This window comes from Athene noctua, chromosome 1 (assembly GCF_965140245.1).
Source record: "Athene noctua chromosome 1, bAthNoc1.hap1.1, whole genome shotgun sequence".
Lineage (NCBI taxonomy): Eukaryota > Metazoa > Chordata > Aves > Strigiformes > Strigidae > Athene > Athene noctua.
This window is the reverse complement of record NC_134037.1, coordinates 91,984,651-92,011,168: the sequence shown is the minus strand read 5'-3', so window position 1 is coordinate 92,011,168 and position 26,518 is coordinate 91,984,651. Positions and strand designations below refer to the sequence as shown.

The 26,518-nt window shown below is 36.3% G+C and overlaps 1 protein-coding gene across 3 annotated transcripts in view; it reads right to left on the bottom strand.

Moving 5' to 3' along the window:
* Positions 1–26,518, bottom strand: part of CRIM1 (cysteine rich transmembrane BMP regulator 1) — a 196,529-nt gene that overhangs the window by 80,113 nt on the left and 89,898 nt on the right. For 2 of the 3 annotated variants that reach the window (XM_074896908.1, XM_074896909.1), the window contains 2 exons: positions 18,018–18,138; positions 315–436 (listed from right to left, as the gene is read on the bottom strand). The exons of the other annotated variant lie outside the window; for it this stretch is intronic. In XM_074896908.1, the coding sequence (XP_074753009.1) occupies positions 315–436; positions 18,018–18,138 (243 nt within the window). The remainder of the gene's footprint in view (positions 1–314; positions 437–18,017; positions 18,139–26,518) is intronic. 3 annotated transcript variants of the gene reach the window in all.

The following is a 26,518-nucleotide window of genomic DNA, read 5'->3' as shown; positions in this document are numbered from 1 at the left end:
AGGACCATAGTGTTTGCTACTGGTAAAGGGTACCCGAAAAACATGCAGTGAGGGAGTCTTGCTAAAACTGCAATTCCCCGGGCCACAGAGAAAAGCACTCTAGCAATTAAAGAAACATGACAACTTACAAATGACACAGTTTCCCACATAACTAGGTATCTTCAGCTGAACTTCCAGTCCCTCTTACTGAAAAAAATCTCAAGAAAATTATTTATCTTAGATCTTGACAACATGGTAAAAATAACCAAATGCCCAGCATCTCACACAGACAGATAAAATCCTCCTCTCCAGGCGCAAGAGAAAGCTTCACGTACCATTGACACATTCAAAGACATCACAGCACTTGCCAGGTGTTCCATCTCCACGCGAGACTATCTGGGGAACGGAGCCTGCCTCGCACATGGGATAACCACATAAACCAGAGAGACACTCGCATCTGAAACCAAAGAACAATAAGGAAAACCCCATAAATAAATGAAGCCATGTATAAGGGGAAAGAATAAGCAAGAAGCAAGCAGAAAGCTAGAGCACAAGTTCCAGTATTAGCTTATTCATATCGTAGAATCACCTTTTATTAACCCAACAACAAAGATAGCTTCTCAACCTGAAGGGTTTTTTTAATCATCTGAACTCTGTCTGCTGGTCAAGCAAACAAGAAGGTGGTACTATGAAACACCAGCACTTCTCTAGTGCTGTATGTAAAAATGTAGAAAACCGTAGTTCCAGATTGTTTGAAAATAACTGTATTCTCCACAGACTTGCAAAATTAAGCTTCTCTTCCAATTCTCTCCGAAAAATCAAAATTGGTGAAATACTAATAGCAGTACGGCACCCAATCATCAGAAGAGTGTTCTCTCATTGGGAAACCATATTATACCCAGTTTTATATAGGGGATAATTAAAGAGAAAGGAAGATGATGCAGAATCATTAAATCTAGGCCAAATTAAAATAATTGCAGGTTTTCTTTTGGTTTTGATGGTGCCACCCCCAGTTTGTGGAGGGGCAACCAATTACATGAGATGCCAAATAATGTGGGAGCCTAGGTATGTCAAATACTGTGGTTAGTTTTAAGAGATGGAATCATTCCAAAAAGTGCTTTTCTCCAAGTATGTAGCATTTATTTCCTTATTTAAGAAAACAGCCTAAAGAACTAGAAGACATAATATGTAGATAAATACCAGTCAAGTTTGTTTCCAGATTCTTTGCTTCATGATTAACATAATAGTTTAAAAGTCAAAGACTTAAGACTTTCGGCAAATTTACATTTAACAGAGTTCTTGGCCTGAACAATAGGCACATTATAGGGATAAACAATGATTTGATAAAATGCAAGACAAAATGAACAAAGAGGAATATGCAAATATCATAGCTGAGAAACTTCATAGAATAGCACTTAAATTTTTCAGTTGCAAATCATATATTTTTTTAAAAAAACCCTTGTAGATTACTTGAGCATACTACAAATACACATGAATTTCAAAAGGAAGAAAACTCAACAGAAGATCCCGTAATTCTGGGTTAAAGAAATGAAAATAAGAACTCTACTTGTTAATAACTATTTCAAACATTTTAAGTTTTCCAAGAACACCCCCACATTAAACCACCCATTAGTAAGAAGCATAATCAGCACTTAATGTGTTTGCTTATCCTTTACACTTAAAAAAGCAAGAAGTTTGGTTCTCCTCTACCATGCATGTCTCTCTAACTGCCAGCCTTTTCATCTCAGACCAGCATTCAACAGGCAGGGTTGAACCTCAGCAGTGTTACATAACATTGCTATATTCTCCACTGTTAGGTATTACCCAAAAGGAAGTTTTCAAGAAGAAAAAAAAAGTAAAGTCCAGGAATCTCACAGAACCTTTATTATACTATCTGAAAAGGATTCTTAAAATATTGCATTATAGCAGTGTGTTACTATAAAGGGATAAATGAATCCTTGAAAAAACAGTAATAAATCACATTTCACAAATAATGTAAAATATGTCAAGATAAAGTGAAACAATTTAACTCTATATGCACATATATACTACAGTGTAGTGACAGTTTTAAAATAGGCATATCAAGTTGGTGTTTTTTTTTTTTTTAAATATTGTGCTTACCGTAACAGTAAAGGATAATGAACTAAACCACCAACAACAAAAAAAGTACAGAAACAGAAGTTTTATTTATCATACCTTTGCTGTTGACATTTTCTTCTCAATTTATTTCTAAATACAAAAAAACGGGGAATCTATTTTTCTCTTTGCTGTCAGAGATGTCGAAGGAAAAAAAGTATTGTGGCTTTTACTATGTGGGATCATAAACCCCACCAAAGGATTTGTGACAGCAGCTTCCCTTTAAAATGACTAAGTAATCTTACAGAATACTGTACTAATAGCTCACTTTTTGCTGCTCCAATAGAAGGAAGATACTTGCCGGGGTGGGGGTGAGGGATTAAAAAAAAATGACAAAAGGCAGCCTCTAGCAATCAGTGAAAAAGAACAATTAGCACTGCGAAGTTCAAGGAATTTGTACTTTAATCCTTCCAGCTGACATTGCTTTGGAAGATGCTTTTGCCTTGTGAGAAGAATGAAACACAGAAATAAGCACCTACATATTACTAAAGAAGAAGAAATCTTTCAAAACATGTAACAAAAAAAAGTACAGACACAATCAGAAAGCGGTATTAAAAGCCTAGGTAAAAATACCGGGTTTCACTTCAATCACCCTATATTCAACATCAAATAACCTCTGGGAAAACAGGTAGATCAAGCTTCCTGAAAATTCATATCTTTCACAGAGTAAATGGCACTCATGATGGAAATATAGTTATGGACCTTGATTTTCAAAGTCTCGTGAGCTGAAATTACCACTCTCAGTTCTACTGCCTTCACCATAAGCTTTTTCAGACATGACTTTATCTTCTCTGTTCTTTGCCACACATTCATTATCACTGATGATTTGAGTTGCAGGAAAATATGAAATGATTAGATTAATAACTTGTATTTTTCCCCTCTCATTTTCTTCCCAGTCAACTGCTTAAAAAAAAAAAAATCAAACACACAAAACCAACCAACCAAAAAAAAAAAAAAAAAAGAATCACCAGATTAAGTAATTTAAATAGGACAATCTTCCAGAAGAAGGGCTGAAAAAGATGTTTAAAAGACCTGTGGGAGCCAGTGTTCCTTTCTGCAGAAAAGACTCCCTTCCACTCAGTAATCAAAGCTTCACATTCTCATTCATAATGTAAGCAAACAAAACCCCACGGTCCAAAATTTTATAAATTGACTTCCCATTTGGTTAAAAAATAATCCATGCATAGGAGAATGTCAAAATAGCAAACAGTCTCATCAGATGGACTTTTAAATAGTCTGCATTCTTTTCAGCCAGCTCCGCTAGGAAAACCTTTGACCACTGTCCAGGCTATTAGTATGGAAAACATTGTTCTGGAGACAGAAATCTTTCAGGAAAAAAACCAAGGAATTCTGGAAGCGAAGCGTGGCTGTCATACTGCCAAAACAACAACATCTGGAAATTCAGAATAAGTTATGCTGTTCTCAGAGAGCAAAATGAACTTTATAGTACTAGATTTTTCTGTGGTGCCTTTTGGAGCAGAGGGACTGGCAGAAGAGAAGTTGTAGTCCCGCTCTTTGCTCAATCACAGGCAGCTATTCTCCTGCAGGGTGTGTGTTTCTTAGCCTTGGTACTGAGCATTAGGTTTGAAAAAGTTTAGCAGGCCAGACTCTGATAAGCCTGTTGATAGTGGCAGTGGTCCCTCTTGAAGTAATTTCTATTAAATTAAGCTGTTCAGACTGCTGATCAGTAAGGCACTATGTTGCCTCTGAGCTCCTCCCTCTAACTAACTCGACTAAGGAGAACAGACGCAGCAGAAGTTACTGCAAGGAAACCTTCCCAGAGAGAAGACAACTTTATATGCTGCCTTCTTATTTTCACACAGTAGCCTGCAGCGACACCACTGCAACATCAAATAGCACAGTGGCATGCAAAAGTTCCAAGATGCAAGGGAGATCAGTACTTGAGGTACCAAGAAATTGGCACCGACTATCTGCCACTTGCACAATTTTACAGAGTCTCTGTGGTACAGCTAGTGTGCCAGGCCACTAACTGAAGGTGGTTTGAGCCTACCCAGGGATGGGTTACCCTTTTCCTGCCCATGGCAGAGTGGTTGGAACTTGGTGACCTTTAAGGTCCTTTCCACCAAAACCATTCTATGATAAAGACAGAAGGGCATGGTTAGCCTCAGAAAAGCTGTTTTGATGGTAGGATCAAAAGAGTTCTCCAGGCACAAGGCATAACGGCTATGAAAATAAGAACAGGCATACTGGAAAAAAGATTCAGTACCAGTGACCGGGAAGGTTGGGGCGGGGGTGTGTTGAGGAGAGGGATATTTATTTTGAGGATCAAAACAAAATTAAATCTAAAGCACTGAGACTAGAGAGAAAAGCATTCCTGAAACACATCACATTCCTGTGGAGATTTTATCAAGGTCCTTCTTTTTTTTTTCCTTGCAGGAATCTAGTATGATTTGCATTAACATTATTAGCACATAAATTACCTAAATGTAGTAAACTCCCACAGATCCATTAATAATATAAACACTTAACAATACTGTAAACGAAGGAATTTTCAGAAGAGAACTCCCAGCATTATCAAAGCTGGATGAACTTGTGGCAATGAAAAGAGATTAAATGCAAGACCCTCCCTATCATCAAGCATAGAGTATAAGACGATGATAGAGCAAAATGAAATACCAACACAGCAGTCTTATGACATCAGTGAAGGATTATGTCCCTGTTACTTACACACGAAGCCATGATGTGAGTTAAGCAGGCAAACTTAAGGAATCAACCAAATGCTAGTCTTAGAAAAGATAAACTCCAGTCCTATGCAGAAGGTGATGCTGCAGGCAAACACAAAGCTATTGGGACACCTCCAGCCAAGTTGTTCAGCTAGAATTTTCCTAAATCTTCAGATACACAGACCGGAGAGTTTTCTCCCACAAGTTCAATGTTCTGCATTTACAGTTTTAAAGCCATGATTAAGCAAGTCAGTAATGAAAATATTATTTTTTCCTGGAAAGGTTTTAGTACTTTATCTTGGAGGTCAATAATAAACCTGTAGAAAGAGATCACAGAACAACTGTGAAATTTCCATATAACACTTACCAGAGTATTTCCAAATGCTCAAAAGTTTTGCATCACTTCTATATGAACTAAGTCACTCATATGGAAGTTCTTCCTATTTTAATTCTCCAGGGGGTTTACTTATCGAGAAATTAAAGCTAGTGTGCTCTTAAGAAAGAATTACTTTCTAAAATTCTGGATATTGTTACAAACAGATACCCAATATAATAGTGCATGTTTCCATGAGTACAGTAATCTTTATACAGAGGGAACATTTAAATACAAAATTACAAAAGGCAACTATCTAGCTTTTAATTAAAAATACTGTAAAAGGGAATGGGTTTTGTGCATCATTTGCATATTATTAGTGTTAGGAAATAGCAAACAGATGCTAAGCAAGGGAAAAAGTCATAAAATCAGCATTCACACCAAGTAGATTATCATCTTTCCAAGGCTTATTAGAATCCAAAGAATTCATCAGACTAAAAGACTTGATTTCATCCTTTGACTAATTTTAAATCAACTGGTCTGTTTCCCAGGAGGATGAGATGGGAAGAGAGGACAGTCACAGAAGAGTCATGCCATGGAACCAATAGGCATAAAACCACTGGCCAAGTGCACTGACTTTAAGTGTGCTGATTTTTTCAAGTATACCCATATATATACAGACCCTTTTGAATTCCTCAGTATATGAAATAAAACACAATATAAATCAGTTCAACCTTGTATTTTTCTCATATTTTGCCATACCAGCTTATGCTTTTCTCTGTTGAAGATCTCTTAATTTTTACCACTATGTATCTCAGTTACTCTTTCCTTAGGTTTATCAGCCTCACCGTAATATAACAAATATTTCAAAACCAAAAACATTAAGATGTTATACAAATGTTAGTTATCTGGAATTATAAGAATCTGTTTCTTTTCCTATTTCACTACTTAATGAGGAATGTATAAATAACTGATCCTCTTACAAAAGAAACCCACAATTCCTAAGGTCTTCAGGTCAAAAATTACAAATAACAGCTTTATAAGTAATTAGCTAATTTCAATATTCCTGTGACTCTGAACTTTCTTACTCCTGAATGACATATCTCCCTCAAATTAAGCCATCAGGGATGACTTTCACATAAGCAAACCAAAAAAACCTGAAAAACAACAACAACAAACCCCCCCAAAACCCACCAACCTCCCCAAAACACATTACTGTTTAATTTATCTGATTATTTGATGTCCACTCTTTCTTCTTTGAAAGAAAAAAACCCCAATAATTATTCCATGTTTAGATTTTCCATACCATTCGTGGTGTTACCCGCTTTTCTCTTACCCCTGAAGGCAATTCTGTACACGTTTAGGAAGGATAATATTAGAATAGTTTGGGTTGGAAGTGACCTTTAAAGGTCATCTAGTCCACCCCCCCTACAATAAGCAGGGACATTTTCTACTAGACCAGGTTGCTCAAAGCCCCGTCCAACCTGGCCTTGAATGTTTCCAGGGATGGGGCATCTACAACCTCTCTGGGCAACCTCTTCCACCACCCTCATTGTAAAATTTTTTTTCCTTATATCTAATCTAAATCCAACATCTTTTAGTTTAAAACCATTATTAGCCCATGTCCTATTGCAACAGACCGTGCAAACAATTTTGTCTCTGTTTTTCTTACAAGCCTATTTTAAGTACTGGAAGGCTGCAATAAGGTCTCCCCTGAAGCCTTCTCTTCTCCAGGCTGAACAACCCCAACTCTCTCAGACTCTTCATAGGAGAGGTGCTCTGTCCCTCTGACCATTTTTGTGGCCCTTCTCTGAAATCACTCCAGCAGTCTCTGTCTCTCCTGTGCTGAGGACCTCAGAGATGGACACAGTACTGCAGGTGGGGTTTCACCAGAGCAGAGCAGAAGGGGAGAATCACCTCCCTCGACCTGCTGCCCACACTTCTTTTGATGCAGCCCAGGATACGTTTGGCTTTCTAGGCTGTGAGTGCACAATGCCAGCTCATGTCCATCTTTTCATCCACCAGTATTCCCAAGTCCTTCTCAGCAAGGCTTCTCTCAGTCCCTTCATCCCCCAGCCTGTATTGATACAGGGGGTTGCCCTGACTCATGTGCAGGACCTTGCACTTGGTCTTGTTGAACCTCATGAGGTTCACATGGGTCCACTTCTCAAGCTTGTCCAGGTCCCTCTGGATGGCATCCTGTCTCTCAGGTGTGTCAACCACACCACTCAGGCTTGGTGTTGTCTGCAAACTTGCTGAGGGTGCATTCCCACTACATCACTGATGAAGATACTAAACACTACTGGTCCCAGTATAAACTCCTGAAGGATACCATTTGTCACAAATCTCCATCTCGACATTGAGCCGTTGATCACTACCCTCCTCATCCACTGAACAGTCCATCCATCAAATCTATACCTCTCCAATTTAGAGTAAAGGATGTTGTGGGGGACTGTGTCAAGGGCTTTACAGAAGCCCAGATGACAGCCATAGCTCTTCCCCTTTCCACTGATGTAGTCACTCCATCATAGAAGGCCACTCAGTTGGTAAGGTAGGACTTGCTCTTGATGAAGCCATGCTGGCTGTCTCAAATCAACCTCTGTCTTCCACATGCCTTAGCATAGCTTCTAGGAGGATCTGTTCCATGATCTTCCCAGGCACAGAGGTGAGGCTGACAGGTTGGTAGTTCCCAGGGTCCTTCTTTCTATCCTTTTTAAAGGTGAGTGCAGCATCTCCCTTTTTCTAGCCACCAGGGACTTCACCTGACTGCCATGACTTTTCAAATATAATTGAGAGTTGCTTGGCAATGACATCAGACAATTCCCTCAGGACTCTAGGATGCATCTTGTCAGATCCCATACACATGTATTTTCAGGTTCATCAGGTGATCATGAACCTGATCTTCTCTTACAGTGGGAGGGATTTGCTCCCCTAGTCCCTGCCTTCCAGTCCATGTACTCAAGAGGTGATGGAAGAGAGGTTGATGGTGAAGGCTGAGGCAAAAAAGTTGAGTACCTCAGCCTTCTCCTCATTCGCTGTTACTAGTTCGCTAGTTGTGTTCATCGGGGAGTGTGGGGGTGGAAGTGGGGACTAACACTTTCTTTGACTTTTCTTTTCTGGCTGACATACCTCTAGAAGCCCTTCTTACTATTCTTTGCATCCCTTGCCAAGTTCAGCTCCAGCTGCATCTTGGATAAATTGACTAAGACTCTTGTTTGAGCACAGTTCCATGCACTTTTCATGAGTGAGGCCAGAAAGCAAACTGTCCAGAAAGGACAAAAATGTCCTTCCTAAAACTACAGCAAACAGGTAAATGAACATTTAGCTTCTGAATTCATTCTATTATGGACTGTATTTAAAAATTAGGTCAGAAGATTGTTCCAGAATCCCAGTGTTTCTGAAAACAAACAACTCCAATCAATGAGACTGTTTCCATGTAGTGGGAACCATGTATGCAAGAACTGTGTGTAACCCTTTTCTAGAAACAAGGCTCTTAAAATTTCACCAGTGACATTTCAAGGAAGAGTACTGAGAAACTACTACTATTTTAAAACTGTCCACAACCTTCAGTTCCACTTTTTAAATATTAAATAATTTAAGAAATAAAATATGAAGCAGTGATTTACGGTTCAACACAATGTTTTCTGCTATTTTGTAGGGGAAACACAATTTCAGACTTTTCTGACATAACCTCAGTAATGTTGGTATTAACATCTGCTCCAAGTACTGTTGGAAACTGCTGGGAAATTCTCACGTCTACTTCCCTTCTAAAATGCAAACATCCAAGAGATAATTCTATTGCTTTATTACATATATAGGTCTCCCTAGGCATCTGTGCAGTTATGAGTTTGAAGATGACTGTCAAAGACATTATTGATCTCTGTGATACAAACAGAAATTTGCCTGTTCAAGTCAGAAATTATTCTGAATTAAATCACCTATTCAATTTCCAAACAAGTTAATAGCTGATTAAGTAGGTGAAATGGAACAAAATCGAGTGGGAAGTCTTGGGGTGAGGAGGGCGAGCAATATTCAGCGCAATCAAGGTATACGCTAATTTTTAGACCGACAAGTGAAAACAAAAATTTTTAACAGAAAGGATGTCTACCAGCTTATTATAATTTGAAAGAGTTCAAACACCAGCTTGCTTGTCAAGAACACTAACAAAACTAAATTCTATACAAACTATAATCTCATTCTACTTTGAAGCATAAAAGTAGATACAATTAAGAGTTACTTTAATTTATCTGGGTTAAAATTTCTTTTTAAATTCAACAGTGAAGTAGTAAATACAGCATTAACAGAGCTGATACTTTCAAGTCAAAACACATACTTTCCCATAAAAACTCATACATAAAAAAAGGAAGCTGCTTTGCATAACTATGAGCAATACTTCCTCCCCCTGTGCAAATGCTGTTGGTTTGGTGTTTTTTTTTTTTTTCATAAGAGAAATGTGCTCCTTCCTTTAGGTAGCATTGTTTTGAACGGTTTTGCAATTCAGTACTTCCTAGGAAATGGTGGAAGAGCACAGATGTGTATTTTTAATTTAAACAATACAGGTGCAAAATCTTAAAAAATATGCAAGCAGGGACCCCTATATTTACAAGGTCTTACAGCTTGTTCTGCAGAAGATTCACACGTTATTTATTTTAAAATGTTCTCATCTTTCCTCTCTTCCTTAGAGGTCTCTGACACTCAGAAGTCAGCCATCAGGCTCCAAAAATGACTTGTGTTTCAAGAGCTTCTGTTCAAGTTTTACGAGATGACTTTAAAAGAAAAAAAAACAAATCCAAACTTATCATCTTTTTCTCATTTGTGGACTTCAGGAAAATATGGTTGGTTGCCAAAACAACCCACACTGTGAGGCTGGATGCCAAGGCAGCAATAACTGTCATCACACTGAGAACATCTAGGAATTGCTGAGGCAGCTGTAGTAAGTGAGGAAGAAAGTGAATGCCTGAACTTTGACTTTAGCGATTCATTACATCTCCTGAAAGACTAACATGGAGAAGATGGACATGGAACATGGGTCACCTATAAAAGTCACATGTGCCCTTTTATTCTTGCTCTTTGTGGACATTGAGGAGAGTGCAGCCTGTAAACAGAACTGAATACCACTTTCTCACTTAGCAGACTTGAATGAAGAAAAATGGTTTTCCTGGGAAAAACTGCTGTTTCCTAACTTTTAAGGATTTCTAATTAAAGACAAAACTGCATGAAAATGTCTAAACATCTACTTCCAGATATTATGAAACTTCACAAAGTTGCAGTGTTCTATTCAGCCTTTTCATCAACTGTTAAAACAAACAAAATCCTATTGCAAGACTGAGTTTGACATAGGATGGGTTCAACTAGCATCAGTGTAGAAATTTCTTTTGATATAAAACCTGTGTCTTCAGTAAGGGAGTCTCCAATTGTTAAAACATCATGGTACTGGATAGTCAGATGTACTTGAGATGACAAAGTGGTCTGCTAAAGTACAGGAGGAACAACTTGAGCAAGTTGGCCATGATAGCTAGAAATCAGAGTTTCTAGGATAGTTATGGAAGAACTGAAGGCATAGCAAAGCTTCTGCAGAACCCTAAACATGCTTTTGTTAGACCTTTGGTTCAGCTACCCGGTTTACTCAGAAGTTAAGACCTGAATAGAAATCTCAGGGAGATACAGGTGCTTGGATTTGTATTTGGTCTTACTAGTTCCAGCTGAACTTTCCTTTAACAAAACCTGGGATCCACAACCACTTTCTCCTGGATGCCATTTCTTGAGGATGAGATGGGTGGAGGAGAAGGATCTAAAATTATAGAACAAATATAATGGAGACCTCTCTATCAGCAAAAGTTGCTTAAGAGAGGTGACTAGTACAGGGTGGAAAGAGAAGAAGTTACACCTCTCAGAAAATCATGACTGCCCTCTAAAAAAGGTTGGGAAAAACAAAGTGATGAATCCTGTACTGAACACCCAAACAATGTATCATAAAATTAAGGTTTTCCAAAGACAGAAAGACCCAAGAAAAAAATCTAGACAAGATGCAAGAATCGTGTCACTTTTTGATAAGAAATGATGTAGAAAAGATCTGGCCCAGCCAAGCAGCTAAGAAGGAGGAACAGAAACACTACCCCTCCTATTGAGCGGGATAGATGCAAAGGTAATCAGGGACTCAGAGCCACCTCTACAGATGCTATCTGAAGAACATTATCCAACTAGCTGTGTATGGGTACTCCCAAATATAATGCAAATATAAAATGGTAATAGTTTAAAAGAGAACTTACAACTATAGATTTCCCAGTTAGGATTCTGGTGGCTCTCCATAAAATGAGAAAAAAAGAACTGTGCTGGTTTATGTGTAGCTGTCACTAGATTCCTTAGACATGGTGTAACATGAAGTACAGAACATTGGCTGGTAGGTCCAAGGCCATGACAGGTTGTGGACACAATAGATGATACAACGACAACAGGTCCAAGTGCCATAAAAGGGTATAAAGTACATTAAAAGCAATTGCTTACTGGGCAAAGTAATCTAGAAGGATAATAAAATAAAAAATAACTATAAATGACCTCTGAAGATGTGTGATTTTTGCATAAACAGATGTCACAGGACCTCTGTTTCAGTTCACTAAAATGAAAAGGCAGCATGGTTGACTTAACTGAGATCTACAAGTTTTCTGACAAACAGAAGCAAAACTGCTAACAACAAATTTCATGTGTCATCTACATCGTGCCTAAGACAGTGCAAAGTTCTGTTAGAAAGAAAAGACTACAAATAATAAACCAGGCAATTTCTTCCTCTGGAATCAGAACCAACTCAGTAATGGTATACAAAATTTAGAGACATGCTCTAATATAAACTGCTACTAATCCTTAATGTCTTTAGAACTGCTAAATAAAGCACACTCATGTTTAGAAGTATTTTAGCACGGGTCAGATGGAAAAGAGTGTTTTCTAATTTCATAGATTATTCTTAAAGTATGTTTTTATAAATTTACTCCTTTTCCTACTATTTCATCCCTTGAAAGGTAATTTTACTCAGATATGATTAAAAAAATCTGGTTTTGTAGTTTCAAAATTGTATTTAATTTCTATCCAAATATAGCTTGACTTTACTATCCAAATATAGATATAACTTTGGACAAATAAATAATTTCCTACTACATCAAAGAATTACTCATTTTCTTGAGCTGTATAAAAATGTAAGTATTTAAGAATTGGGGGAGGAGCTGTGCTGTTTTCTAAGTAAAGCTTTATGCTTAGGGAAAACAAAATGCCCATATAAATTTCCTCTTCGACCCTCCAACAGGAGTGAGTAGGGGATTACAGTGTATAACAGTATTTTACTACATCATCCAGAGAACTAACACTTTTCCTGGTCAAGTCCTTTTCACTTCTTTACCATGCTGCAGACCAAACTGTGACACTGCCATTCACAGTGGGCCCAGATTGAGATATTTTAGCCACATGTGAAGAAAAACCAATGGGGAAAAGACTATTAAAACAAGTGAAGGAAGTTCTATGACTAATTCATTTGTTAAACTTTTTCAGAGGTTTTCTTCAGAACTAGAACTATAATCCTACTCCATGATACTTGAGCCAGCAGAGAGTTTTGCATTTGCAACACCATCCAGCTATCTGTAACTGATAGTGAAATGATCAGATTCAAAGAATCTTCATTTGCTCATCCCTCAAGTCCAAGCCTTTTAAGTTCCAATCTTGTAAGATTCTATCTGTAAAAAGCTCTTCTTCACTTTTCTGACATATGAAATTGTCACTGTGACTTGTATGCCTTTCATTTAGATTTATTAAGCAGTTTACTGCTCTTTAAGTTTTGTCTAACTTGTTATCTGCTTCTGTTATTTGTCATTTACACTTGTTTTTTCCTTCCTCCTTCCACCACATCAACCTTGATACTGCTTTTTTAAAGTTAAAATGCAGACAGAAAATAAACTACTAGAGATTTTGACGTATAAACATATATCAATTATTTCTGAGTGTTTTTTAATCTAGAACATATTCAGGCTTACAGTGTGCGCTTTTTAAATAAGTATGTCAAGCAAAGTTATTATTGTGATTTAATGAACATACAGATGTATTTCCGTTTTATAAAGTAAACCCTGTGAGACAATATTAATTAAGAAGTCCTAGTTTGTTTTGGTATGTTTCTTTGGGTTTTTTTGTTGTGGGGTGTTTTTTTTTTTTTTGGTGTTTTTTTTTTTTTTTTTCTAGAATCCAATACAAGGAAAAGGACTGGTGACTACAGAAGCCAGAAATTGAGAAGAGAGACACTCTAATGGTCAGATTTTTAAGGCAAGTTTAGTATCTTCAAAAGACAAAATTAAGTTTCATAAAACTGTGCGCATCAAAGCAACACTGGTTGCTTTTAGCTATAATTACAGCCTTTAATCCTCAATTCAATCCTCTATCAGTTTTCCCACTGTTTCTCTCAGAACTGATATCAAGATAACCAGATTAATTTCTTAGGTTTTGTTCTTTTTAATGTTGACACAGTACTAACATCTTTCTAGTTCTCTACAATTTTCTTGGCTTATCTGTTTTTATTAACAGCATGATCATGAATAGCTGGGGGGGGGAAGAAGATATCTCTGAGTTAACAGAGCACTGAACGAATCTTGAAGTTACGAGATTTTTAACAGGCAACAGCAGGGAGAATAGAAAGTGGTGCAAGGGAAGAGACTATACTTAGATTGCATGAAGGGAAAAGAGGACACGAGCAGGGGGATAAAACTAGAGCAAGAAGCAGAGAACTAGTGAAGACTGAACTTCCTTATTATTCTAATAAAGAGAGCAGTCAAAGAAAAAAAAAAGATAATACACAAATACTTGGTGCAAAGCTGTCCAAACATGTAATTTACTCCGTTGTATATAATCCTATGAAAAATGTACAAAACCACATGAGCAATAAAGATTAAGCCAACACTAATCACTGAAATCAGCTCCTGTTGTTACAATCCATTCTTCATAGGTAAGAAATTAAATGGATTTCGATAGATTTTTACACTTACAAATAAATTCTCAAAGGAATCTGAAAATTTGAAGGAAATGAATTCACAACAGAAAAATTGGAAACATCTGAAGACAACGGATTCTGTACACTTCATACTGATACACTTCAATTAACTTTGTAATAGAAGACAAACTTATATTAACAAAGCTGTGATAACATGTGCTCTGTAGGAGCTCTAATGTTTTTATTTGATAAGCTCCTTGGAGAAGAGAACATCTTTACCAAGACCAGAGACAGACATATCATTTAGCTTTTTTAACATAATAGCTGGAAATTTAAGGTATCTCATGACAGTCTGATGAAAGTTGAAGCCACTGCTATTCTGATATCAATGCCAAATCAGTAAGCTGTTGTGTTTGAACCATCGCATTAGAAATCAGTGTGAAACTAAATGAATCTCTGAATACAAGAACTTAACAGCATCAGATGTTTGTTTACTATTCCCACTTTTCTCCTGGAATTGCTAGAGGAGTTTTCAATATTATGAATATGCATTCAAGAGCTCACTCATAAAACAAATGCCAACTTAACACCAGATTTAAGGATCTCCGTTTTCTTATCGAATTACGTAGAAGAAACCAGTAAAGAACAAAATGTGGGACAAAAGTCAATCTGCTCCTGCTTGTACCTGAACTTGTCAGCTACTTGTTAACTGAGTCAGTGACATGCCATTCATCCTCAGTCATGATACTCTCCTTGACTGCTCTCCATTTCTGATGGTATTAAGCCTTTATTTTAGTGGCAGTAAATGAAACAAATAATTGTGATTTCTTGAAAGAGTTCATAATCTTAACAAAAATAGTTTCATGTAGTCTAAAGACTATGACCTTATGAAACACTATTTCCTTGCTTTTAATAAATTATTCTCAAATGTACATTACAACATACAGTGCCACTTCTTTGGACTTCTAACAATTAAAAAAAGAGGTATGATATGGATTTAGGCAATTCTAAACTGAATCACAGTTAACAATGTTAATATTTCATCATGAGTTCAGTTAGAAATTCTAGAATTATGGAAAAACATCCCCTTTTCCCAGTGTAGAGTCATTAATCCATAAATCTGCACTTTGACTTTTTCTACAGTTTTGAAATGCCAGCTGTATGTGGGATAGAGAACCTGGCTTCAAATATAAAGCTCCAAATGTTTCCTCAAATCTGAAGAAACCTTGAACCTGAATTCAAATGATTTGATTTTCATGTTTCAAGTAACTGAACTTAGTTTCCCCTTTTGCTCTCTCTCTTTTCATACTATACTTCTCTTCCCTCTAACCTTCATTTAAACTTTTTTTTCTGATTATCTCCATGTCTATATTCTTTTCTCCTGCCTTCAAGTGGTATCTTTACTTAGAGCACATGAATGATGACTATGGCACTATCTTCCTTAAGCAGCACACCAGTATATTAAGATCTAAATAACTAAATACATTTCTAGGAGGCACACAACATGTAAGGCATCTCTATGATCTTGTTGTTGTCGTCTCTTCTTTCTTTCTCACCTACTCTATTAAGAAGTGCATTATCGCTTAGACTGAATTAAGGAAATCAGTGTAGCAACCCACACAATAACTACATACAGCAACACCGACTGAGCCACAAAATTAAAAATTAATGGAGGAGTGTAAGACACCTATAATTGTTTCAACCTGCCTGCAGACCAACTAGGTGATGCTAATTGTGTTTTTTTTCAGTTTTACACATCAAGGAGGACAGAGGTATTAACAAATAGCCCCTCCAACCCGATCATAAGACTCCAGGAGCTAAGAACTCATCTATCCCAGGCTCTGATCCCTTGTTGAACTCTGATCCCAGTAATGCACAGCAATCTGATTTCCAAGAGGTTTCAGTGCAATCCACATGTATCTAATAATTCACATACTCTAAGCCTGCTTGTACAATCGGTGTCTTTGTGCACAGGAGATGAGAATTCTGGTTTTGGCAGTTAAGTACCATGCACGTGTACAAGTACACTTCAGACATCAGTTACAGTTAACACACAGCAAATCAAGTGGTTATATTTTTAAATATTATCAAAGAAAGAAAAAGATTCTTTCAAGGACATGTTTGCTCTAGGTGTTTTATTTAAGATCAGTTCCCATGTGTGTGCTGGAAATAGAAAATATTTCCAACTTGTCATTTTTCTGAAGGAAATGAAGTTTTATTTTCTTGGGACTCTGTTCCCTGATAGAAGGAACACTGAAGTTATCATCTACAAAGAATAAAGTAGGTATTTTTCATTCCTTCCACCCAAGCAATAGAAAAAAATAAAATAAAATAAAATCAAACCACAACTTGTACTAGATTGCAGAAAAGTAGAACACAACTTTACTTTTGGGAAATAAAAATTGGTCTATATATCAGTTTTTAATCCAGCAAGTTGAAACAAATTTGGAAGTAAAAATCTACCATTAACCAAAGATTTCTATTGTGTCAAGGTTTCTAAGTGTTAATCTAAACTAGAAATTTATAAAATTTTCATCTGAGATTACTTCTTTGACTTTATAATCTATCTTTCTGAATACAGTCCTTAGCAGTGTTTTATTCTAGTTGTCTTGAACATGATGAGCTGTATGGGTAGCAATGCCAGTATGATGACCACTTAAAATCTACAGCCTCCTGTGCAATTCCAACTAGTCAGGTCAACTAACATGAAGTTACTGTAATTCTTAGGAAAGTTAATGAGAATGTTAAAGAATAAAGGGATGATACTGAGAACCCATATCACGTTCCAGTCCAAAATTCAGAAAAGCCGAAAAAGAAAACAATAACTAAATAAAAGAATATTTGTAGCATTCACTGAATAAGGATAGTAAGTATTTTTTAAATAGACTACTATGTGTATTCTACAACTACAAATAAAATTTGTCAAGTTTAGAAATATATTTTCAAATTTTAATAGACAGGAGTACTGCATTATATAAAGTTCTCCATGTCTCTTTTCCTGCCTTAATTTTTAAAAAATAGATCCATTTTCTTGGAAACAACAGTTTCAAAGAAGTCACCATATTAAACATGTAGCAAAGGGTACCCAACAGGGAAGATCCCTGATTCATCACATAACCTTTGCCATTTTCTACTTTCTGAATACTTTACAAGTTTATCACTCCTTGAGAGTCTCACAAGGGGTTGAGAATATGGCAATATTGTATGTTGCGAAGACCTTACTACCAGAAAAACTGATTAGTTACATCAGTAAGAGATATTTTCTATTTTGTGTAAAACATTTTAACTGATGGTACTTTTTGCTTGAATTTGTATTTATTGGGCATATTGCTGAATCAGGCTTTGGGAAGTCTGTAGTAAAAACAGAGGCTGAAACAGTGGTGCAGAGTTTTGGAACAAAACCAACTCCAAATCATCTTATTTTTCTAAATTGTAATAAATTATGCCTACTTGAACAACAGAAGTAAAACGGAAACAGTACTTGAAATGCTGTTTCCATACAGTTCCAGATAGCCACCATCTTTCAGCTTTTTACAGTGGTCTTCCACATACAAAAAAATACTTTTTTTTCTTCAATGAGGCGAGATTTTCTCTGGCATATCTTCTGCCATCTTTATAATTTAATTCCTTACCATCAAAGACCTTCAAAGGCTTCCAAAATAATTCACTTTTGTAAAATTAAGTGAATACATTGAAAACCAATCTAGAGTCACAAACCTCTCAATTAATTTCAGCAAAAATCAGCTTCATGCATTTCATCAAAAATTTTTTTCAGCTTCAAAAAGATTTCATATTTCTATAAGCCTGATATACCTTTAATCTACTTCATATATTTTTTATTCTGTATTAACGTTTATTGTCATATAAGTATGAATTATTATCCTGTATTTATACTACTTGAATTGTAGAGAAGAAGTTGAAAATACTTAGCCATCAAGACACCAACCTTGTGGGCAGGGTGCAGCAGCCATCAGCTGTCAGTCTGACTTGGGTTTCATAGCTATCCAGTGGGCAAACAACTTGTTGAACAGGAGGACATTCGACTGTGCTGCAGTCCACACTGAACACTGCAGAGGAAGGGGAGAAGAAAATACCTTTTACTCATGCTTTAGAAGCTTTTTGCTAATTACTTCATCATAAGCAAACAGTTATGAATTCACCTTTTAATTTAAGTCAGAAAAATTATCTAATGAATGCATGCTCAGTAGGTAACATTACAAAAAGACTCCCATTCTCTTTAAGAATCAGTTTTAAAAAATCATTGACTCTGGAAGCTACTGAACTAATGTTAGTTAATAAAAAAAATTATAGAAGTTGGACAGGCAACCTTAAACAATCATTACACCTGTGAATAAGATTAGTGACTAGAAATGTACTATGTTATTGATAATATATTTTCCCCACAGTTTTTAAAATAGTTAACAATTCATTGTTTTAATTTCTCCTGACTGAAGTCCCTTTAAAAAGTAAAATACCTGAGTTATAGGAAATAAAAAGAAATATTAAAGAATTTATGGCTGCACATGTAAGCTACATTTCTAAAGATTACTCCATTAGGCTGTGCTGTTTAGATATTTATATATGGTGAGAAACAAATGCAAATTACCAAACCTATCTGTTAGATTACCAAATCCACATAATTAAGACGACTGACTCTTTTTAGGAAACAACAAAGAAATTCAAAAAATCAGTCTGAATACACATTTACACCTATGAGTCATACTCAGGAAAGTTAAAAAACATCTTTATCTTATTTGGTCCTAAATCTCCCATGTTAACAATCAATACCAGCTCAGGCATTATCTATCTACTATTCCTTATCATAATTATACTAAGAAAGTAGAGAATAAAACATGTTTCCTTCTTTGAAGAAACTGCCAACTGACTGAGTAGGAAGGACGAACAGAATGTTATCAGACTGAAAATTATACCATATCAGGTGATTACAGATTAAACCACTTCAGTACTGACATTATTACTTACTGCTGTGCTAAGGCAGCTTGGCAATGCTACACCACACTTCTAGCAAGAGCTGATACCTTTTCCAAGTCCCATTTTCTGTCTTCTAGTCCTACATTTTTCAGACTTGATCCTCAGAGGTACGCAGCAGTAATAATTCAATTGGTCACAGCAAGACATCAGTCTCAGAATTACATCTACTTAGTATATTTCCTTAAGCATTTAATGAAAACACAAGTTCAATGAAACCAGTTTGCAGCTCATCAAGGTTAGGACCGGTATGTTTAAGACCATTAACATTCAAAGTACATGAGTATGTGAGTATCCTCTGTATAAGCAGTATTCAGAATCTGCCTTTTTCCAGTTATTTGGGAAATAGAACCATCTGCTAAATCCGAAAAATCTGACAAGTTCAAGTAGTTCTCACTGAGAAAATGAACAAATTTAATTAAAATCCACTTGGTAGAGCAATGCAGAAAGTTACTAAATTTAAATGGAAATATTTAACAGTTACTCATTTCAACAGTGGCAATTACAGAATTAATTTTGTATCTCTTTGTAAACACACAAAGATATCTACTTGCCTTTTAGACAGGTATACTCATTTTTATAATAATTCACTTAACCCCCTAGAGTTTTATGTTCTATTTTATTAACAAATGACATGTTTGAAACAGTTCTTCTGTAGAAATGTACATCTAGTTCCTCCATTATCAAAACAGGCATTAAGAATCATAACCTCGTCAGCATGGTCCAATATGACAAACAGAATTTGCACAATTCTATTGTGCCAAGCAATTACCAATGTCCAGTTTCCCAAATTTAAACTAGTAACCATCCTAACTCCCTGGATTCAAGGCCCCTTCCACCTCCTGCTCAGGTAAGCAGTCTGAGAAAAACCAGCCAAGTTTCACCAACAAACTGCTAGTGTACAGCTATTTTTCTGTCCATTTTTCCATATAACAGTAATGACAATGAAAGAAGAAATACAAGGAAACTCTCTAATCATGCCACCGAGTCTCAACTAAGGTGTTTTTTCTTCCTAAATAATTCAAATTCTTCGCAGTGGCTATAGTGTGCTAGTACATGGCTCATTAACACTGGACAGCAGCCCAAACAGTCTTTATTAAAAAAGTACAAACCTAAGAAAAATTAACAGAAGAATCCCGAATCAAGAGCACTCAAATAAAAAACCTTATGTAATTAAGTAGCTGCGGTCATTCAGTAGTTCCCCTGTTTGATTTGATTTACCCATTTTTATTTATTTTATACTTACTCTTGCTAGTACTAGAGTGCCCTCCAATTCTTCTAAGAATTAGTAGGATTTAGTGAACAAAGGGTCTGCACTGAGCTTATCCACCCACAGAATTATATAATCCACACTCATACCCCATCTCAGTCTTCTATCCAAACTAGGAGATCTTTATTATTACATTATTAATCACAGAACAGCTGAGGTTGGACAGGATCTCTGCAGGTCGTCTAGTCCAACTTCCTTCCAAAGCCAGGCCACATAGATCTGGTCACCCAGGACCACGTCTAGATGGCTTTTGAGTATCTCCAAGGAAGGAGACTCCACCACCTCTTTTGGCAACCTGTGCCCATGCTCAGTCACCCTCATGGTGAAAGAGTGTTTCTTGATGTTCAGAGGGAAGCTCTGTTGTTTCAGTTTATGCTCATTGCCTCTGGACCTGTCATTATGCATTGCTGAGAAGAGTCTAGTTCTGTCTTTACCCACTCCCTTCAGGTATTAATATGCACTGATGAGATCTGCTCTGAGCCTTCTGCTCTCCAGGCTGAACAGTCCCAGCTCTTTCATCCTTTCCTCACTGGAGAGAGATGAAGAGAGATAAGAAATGAAAGATATTTGAAGAAGGGAAAAAGTTCCTACTTTTTTTTTTTTTTTTTTTTTCAGATTTAAATGGGTTTCTCAAACTGGAAAAGTACTGAGCCAAACTTCCAGAGAAACTGAAAATATTTTAAGGTTACAGAACAGTCTATAATCAGATTCTTCATTACTTTGAGATGTCCCTCAGATTAGCTGTACTAGCGTCCTAAAAAAACCCCAAACATTAGCCAGTGAACTGCTAGTTTTTACATAGATTCCAATAACTACAATGTATACTTTTCATGAACAGGTTTATTATAAGCTGTTATTATACATTTTATTACAAGCTAAAAAAATGTAACGCAAATTATTTTTGTCTATCCTATAAGCTTTAAGCTTGAAATATACAGCTTGACAGATACGTATCTTCAAGAACTCATAAACATGTTGCAATTTCCTATCAATGAAGATGAACCTGATCACCATTTGCTTACAAGTCTCCAGGAACCTTCTCATGCACTGGACTTTATACAGTGGCATCTGAGAGTTATTAATCTTTCTATGAGAATGTAGCAGAAACCCTACCATCATTGCAGACCCTAACAGAGCTGCAGTAATGTGCAACCTCCTTTGTAGACTACAAAACCAAAGGTCTCTAATCATGAAACTGTTAATACATAGGTGAAAAGAATTTTATAGTAGCATACATTAACACAAGTATACTAAGTTTCACTTTTACATATTATGCTGGCTTTTCAACGAATAGAATGTACAGTTTAGGGACAAGACCTAAATAGTTGCCTATGCAGGATCAAGGTAGTATTTTTATCTCTGATGCAACACAGTGGCTCAGCACAGGAAAGACTGTATTTTTTCAGAAGTCACAGCTTTCTGAGGGTCCTGAACAAGGGTAAACAATCTGCTTCTACAGCAGATAAGAAGCATCACACAACACCCTTTGCTTTCCTGCATTTCAACTGGTTCCTCATGAACAGCACAATGCAACATGATTACATCTGATAACGGTAGTTACACTTTCACTCTGGGAGAATAAAGTATCTTTCCATGACAATGCATCATCCATTTTACATTCCTTCATACTTCAGAATGTATTAAATACAACTAGAACAGATGGTGTTCCTGGACCTTCAATGCAGTTGTATCCCAGTCTGAATCACTTCCTTAATTCTCCTATCACAAGTATTTCCCAACATGGACCCCTGCATTTACCGATTTATTTTTTTCTTTTTCGTCACAAACATTGTCAACTTATAAACCATTTCTCCAGCTCCATTAGAAATGTATCTGTAATTCTTCCCTACTCATTTTCTCCAGAGCTTTCCCAGTCTCACCTCTTAAGTTCTCTCAACATCAGCTTCTAACAAAGCACCCAGCAAAATATGTACTATTTCTGTAAGCAACAGAGAATTTAAAAAAATATATAATTCTATTTCTATCAACTATGTATAAAAACTTGATTTTGCTGAGTCTTGTGCAAGACTGCAAAAATTCCTGACCTCGTTTTCACTGCTGAAGCCATACCAGGGTGGAGCACAAGCTACTTCTCTGTGCATTACACACTACCTACTAAATTTTGCTGCTGATCTCAGACTTTCCATCAAGCCCTGACTGCATAGAATTTCCCAAAGGAATAAGTCAAACAATAACATTCTCTTTACAATTGTGTTTAATCCAAGAAAAAACTCAGTTTCAGTAAGAGTTATTTTCAGGCCATGCAGGGGGTGCTGGAGAAGGTGACTGAATGAAAGTTCTGCCAGAAAGACTTCTAGAAGAATGACAAATTAGCATCTTTCCAACAGAGGTTCTCTTTAGCATGACATTTCCTAACACTTTTCCAAGGATATCAGAAACTAATGGATGACACTACCCACCTCAACATATACAACAACCAAACAAAAAGTTATCAATAAAGATAAATGCACACCTGTCAAATAACTGCCAAAATAAACTGTTCATCTTTATTCAGAAGTGGCAGCTAGAGTTCCTATCACAACTTCTGGAAAATAGCTTTTAGATTACATTTTAACTCCATCTTTAAAAAAACAAACATGATTTTAAAACACCATGGCTCATACTGCTTTAGTTTCTTAGCAAAAGAAGCACATACACTCCTACAAATCTTGTCTTAAGTTGTTTCTATTTTTACTGTGAACACATTATGCAGTTCCATTTGAAACCATTCATACAAACTATCCTTAAGAAAAAAAACCACTTATTTTTAAGAATACTTTTAAAGAATTGTAACTCCCAGTCTAAAACTAAATGCTCATTCAGTAAATTCACTACTCATGGATGACCAATTATACACAGCCTGTAGGAACAAAGTACGTTGGTTATGGCACCAGACCACTGTTACCTCACCTCTGAGTTTACCAACTGCAGAAAAACAAAAGGGACATGACAGTTCTCAGTAGGTACCACAAGTGTAGTGAGATGATTGGTGGAGCAACAGGTAAGAACTTTTAAGACAAATTAGTCTGGAGGTTAACAGGCAGGTATGACTAAACTACTAAGGTTAATTTTAACTGAATGCCAATGCCTCTAATCATTGTATTCCAAAAATAAAAGAGGTAGAAGAGGAAGTGGATCTCAAAATGATTTTTTTTTAAATTTTATTCTAGCATTTAATGTTAAGGAAACACTTTATATTTTCTTTTCAGTAACTCAGTTGTCAATCACAGTATCTGAACAGATGCAGTTCTCAGCAGAAGGCTCCAAACTCAAATGCCACTGTAAACTGGAGAGTAGCGACATCTTATTTAGGGAACAGAAATAAACACAATTTATGCTTTAATTGCGCAAACACTTTATATTGGCATAAGGCAGCACTGCTGTCATAGGAAGCAGCCCCCCCAGCTTCTGGCAATTTGCTTCCACCAGAAAAGCCCTCGCTGGTGCAAAATCACTATGGAGGCTGGTTAAGCAGACATGGAGATGCAGGAAGAAGCACTCTGGTAGCAGCACTCGTAGAACTGAAGTTTTTAGGTTTGTGACAAAGTAAGGAACAGTTTTCTCTGTTCAACATGTAAACTACGCTGGATGTGCTGACACTATTCAGTAAAACTAGTGACAGCAGACCCACAAGAAACTCTGCATGAAAACTTATCTACCAGGTCTTATACTGTCCATTGTCCCCGCTTCAGCAACATGGCATTAAAAACAGAAGGAACATGGAACAGAGCACTGCTAGTTCAGGGCCTCTCCAACTCTTCTTTCCTACAATTCTTCAGGGTACCAAGTAAAACCCTGAAAATGCAAGGTTTATTACCAGGCTTACCATGGGCTGAATAAATATTCCTGTCATCTAAGAAGCATTATCTGACTGCACTTTATGACCACTATTTCAGCAAATCCACACAGATAATTCACACAGTGTTCATACATACATAAAACCAGTCATATGCTACTACATAAATTGTTCTATAATTCTATAAGCCTATGAATATACAGTCCTAATGAAACAAGATATTCCATATCCTGCTCTTAAACAAAGACATTTATTTAAAACCACAGACAATGGTGAAAATGATGGAACAGTTTAGATGAAACACAGCAAGGTTCATGCTGACTTGAAAATGTAAATATAAAATCCCTAAACTTTCTATAAGAAGGGAAACAAATAAAAAAATTCAGTATTTGTTTAGTCTCTAATTTTCTTTACATATATCAAGTACAAACTACGTTGTCTATACGAGTACAGTTTACATTCTTTGAAAACTGAGAAAAGTTTAATAACAAATCTTTGCAAATCTGAAAAGAAGCCTTCTGTGGTAAAGTGATTTGTAGTCTAATAAGATTTGTCAACATCCATCTACTCCTTTCCCTGTCTTCCAGTCTTATGTTGGCTTGTTTTTTCTTTCAGATCTTCCTACTATGTCAATTGGCAAATGAAAGAAACATCTAGAGCAAACTTAGAAAAGTCAACTTGGACAGCCACTGAAGTCTAACTTAACAAAAATCAGGTTATGTAGTGACCAGGCTGAGTTCCATAGTAATAGCACTCCCTTTTTTTCCCTAAAGCCAAGGCACTACAACAAGTAGGGACCCCACTTACTCCGTAGTTTCCAGTTTAGCCTTTAAATCTTTCATCAACTGTTACTGTGGGGATGTACAAGAGTACTCACCTAGACTCGTCAGCCTCTTAATCACTTCCTAAGACACAAACTTTCATCATCTCCCAAGATAGGGGAGAACTCTCTGCTTCCTCTTAGCCTCTTAATTTCTAATCCCCATTGAAAAGTTCTACACTTCTCTTAAATTCTTCACTTCTTATCTCCCTACTTCAGAAAACAACATACACACAGTATACATAAGTTACATAAGTACACAGTTACATAAGTCCACTAATGCAATAAATAATCATGTATTCAACTTGAAGATTCTGTAATACTAATGAGTTGAAAACAAGTTTCAAAAAGTAACCTACAAAGATAAGTATGGACTGAGTTACTTGCAAACTACAAGATGGGAATGCAGATAATGAAGGACGTGATCAGAGCTAACATTTTGGCAAGTAAAGAAATAATCCAAAATCGGCATGATATAAGTCATCAAAAGCATGCTTGAAGTAATACAGGAAGAATTAAAATGTACAAACAAGGTAGTTCAGTAGCAGTCATGCTACAGAAAGACCTTGGTATCATAGAATTTACAAACTAGGTGTAACTCTCACATAAGAGTCAGCACTTATTTAGAATTTTGCAGAAAGGACAGAAAGTAATTGTTCTACAGTGTTTAGTGATGAAGACTCAGTGAAAATAGTAGTCTGTTTTGGACACCTCATTTTAAAGACACGGATAAAACTAACGAAAACTTATAGAGGGGCAACAAAACAAGGAAGGAGCTCAAGGAAACTATGCCATAAGAAATTACAGCTAATTCTGGATGAAAGAAGACTGAGGTTGACAAAATGTTCCAGAGCAAAAATTATAATAAAGACTTGTTCATCAGGTACTCAGGACATAGAACAAAAAAGTCTGCCTAAATTTCCACACAGACATATTTGCACTGGATATTAGGAAAAACACAAAGAGAAGCACTGGAAGATACAAAGACTGTACAATCTTCTTCTGTGGAGGATTTAAGAAAATGTTAAACAAGCATAGGAAAGGCACAGCTTAAGCATATTTGAATCTGTTTGCACATAAGATTTGGGATTATACAATTTTACATGCCTGCTTTCATTCCTCTTTTTATTATTCATTTTTACCAAAGCCTAGATCAAAAAGAAGAGCGAATTACATCTTCCACTTCACTGAGAATAATAAATCACAAGAAAAGGTGATTCATGTTCTCATGAAATAGAAAATGGGTAAATACTGAAATTATTGTAAAGTCTTTCACTATGCTCCTCCACAATCCTTTTTGCTCTCCAGTTTTTAAGAGGCATCACTTTGTAATCCAGAGAAATCTTCAGACAGAAACCTTAATTCCCTATCCATGCACAATATATTCCTTCTATGAAAAAACTTTGTATAATCTAATCAGTATATAAAGTATGTCACTTTCACTAGTAGTATCCACAGAAATGCAATATTCTCCCTAGGCTACTTTTTCCTTGTTGCTCAGTTTAAATTAATGTCTGAAGGAAAAAAAGAGTAACATTTATCTTAATATTTCTTATCTTTATTTTTTTAAAT